A 1,386-nucleotide genomic window follows, 5' to 3' on the forward strand; every position below is an offset into this window, starting at 1 on the left:
CACACACACACACACACACACACACACACACACACACACACACCCCCTCTGGGCGCAGATGGACATGGCATATCTAGGCCCTACAACTGTCAATGTACTCACATCATCCACTTGCTGCTCCAGCTTGACTTTGGCCTTAGTCAGGGTGTTGACCTTGTCCTCCTCGGCCTGAAGGTCATCCAGGGCCTGCTGGTGGGCCTCTTGTAGAGCTTTCTTCTCCTTAGTCAGCTTGGCGATGATCTCATCCAGCCCAGCCATCTCCTCTGTCAGGTTTTTCACCTGCCGACCAAGAATCCCGTCTCCTTTAGGTTCAAAGGTCACCAGCTTGGTACCACCTATGGGGAGCTCCATGCCAAGGACCATGTTGCTCTCTGGATGCCAAGTGGCCAGCCTGGGTCAAGGTCAGTATGGTCGGGGAGTCCTGAGGAGACCTGGGCTAGCCACAGGGAGCTGCCCTCACCTTGTTCTCCGTTGCATGTTTCTCCTTCTCCACCTTGGCCAGTGTCAGCTCCAGGTCATCAATGTCCCTTTTGAGCTCTGAGCACTCGTCTTCCAGCTTGCGCTTCTTGGCAGTGAGCTCAGCATTCATCTCCTCCTCGTCCTCCAGCCTCTCATTCATCTCCTTCACCTTGGCCTCCAGCTGAATTTTGTTTTTGATCAGCTGGTCACAGCGCTCCTCAGCATCTGCCAGGTTATCTTGCTCCTGAGGGCAAGAAACAGAGGGGAGGCTGTTCGGGGGTCAAGGTCCTCATTTTTGGAAGTAGAGGGAGGGAGAGGCACATCCCTCAAATAGGAGGGGAACTCTAGGATATCCCCAGTTGCCAAGAGCTTCAGAAGTGTGGGGAGAAGATTCTTAGGGCAGTGTGACTTGGGAACATTGGGGAGGGGAGCAGAGAGGAAAGGAACCAGAAGTCTTCATCTGGACCTCTTCCTCTAGTCTCCTCCATCGAAGAGAGGGAACTGCATTTGCTGACACCAAGCACTTACATATGACGGCCCAATGAAATGGACAGATTTATTCCCTGTCTAGAGGAAACTGAGGCTCAAAGATGCTGGATGGTTTGTCCAAGGTCACAAAATTATTAAGCTATGGATCTAGGTTGAACCCAAGTAGAAAGCCTGTGCTTTCAAGTCAGCTCTTTTCCCTCTTCCCTTTCCTCCTCCTGAGTGACCTCTTTGGAGGTCTTTGGAAGTACTGATCCCAGAGTCCTCTGACTGAAGGAACAAGACAGTAAGTCCCTGTGCAGGGAGGTGCAGGGTTGTGGGAAGCGAAGGCAGAGCAGGATAGAAGAGCCAACAGTAGCCCAGGACCCTCACCGCCTGCACTTGGAGCTGCAGGTCGTTCTTCTCCTGCAGCAGGGACACCATCTTCTCCTCCAGCTCCTT

The 1,386-nt window shown here is 53.0% G+C and overlaps 1 protein-coding gene across 1 annotated transcript; it reads right to left on the minus strand.

Annotated features, from left to right (window-relative positions):
- Positions 1-7: 7 nt before the first annotated feature.
- On the minus strand, positions 8-1,380 carry LOC116548521 (myosin-6-like; the record flags this gene model as incomplete). The annotated part of the gene is made up of 3 exons (XM_032273940.1): positions 1,318-1,380; positions 461-703; positions 8-279 (listed from the first exon to the last, which is right to left on the minus strand). Coding segments are annotated over exons 1-3 (566 nt in total), but the record flags the coding sequence as incomplete, so codon positions are not given.
- Positions 1,381-1,386: the final 6 nt, after the last annotated feature.

This window comes from Sapajus apella, unplaced genomic scaffold (genome assembly GCF_009761245.1).
Source record: "Sapajus apella isolate SASKATOON/1434 unplaced genomic scaffold, GSC_monkey_1.0 scaffold14039, whole genome shotgun sequence".
NCBI lineage: Eukaryota > Metazoa > Chordata > Mammalia > Primates > Cebidae > Sapajus > Sapajus apella.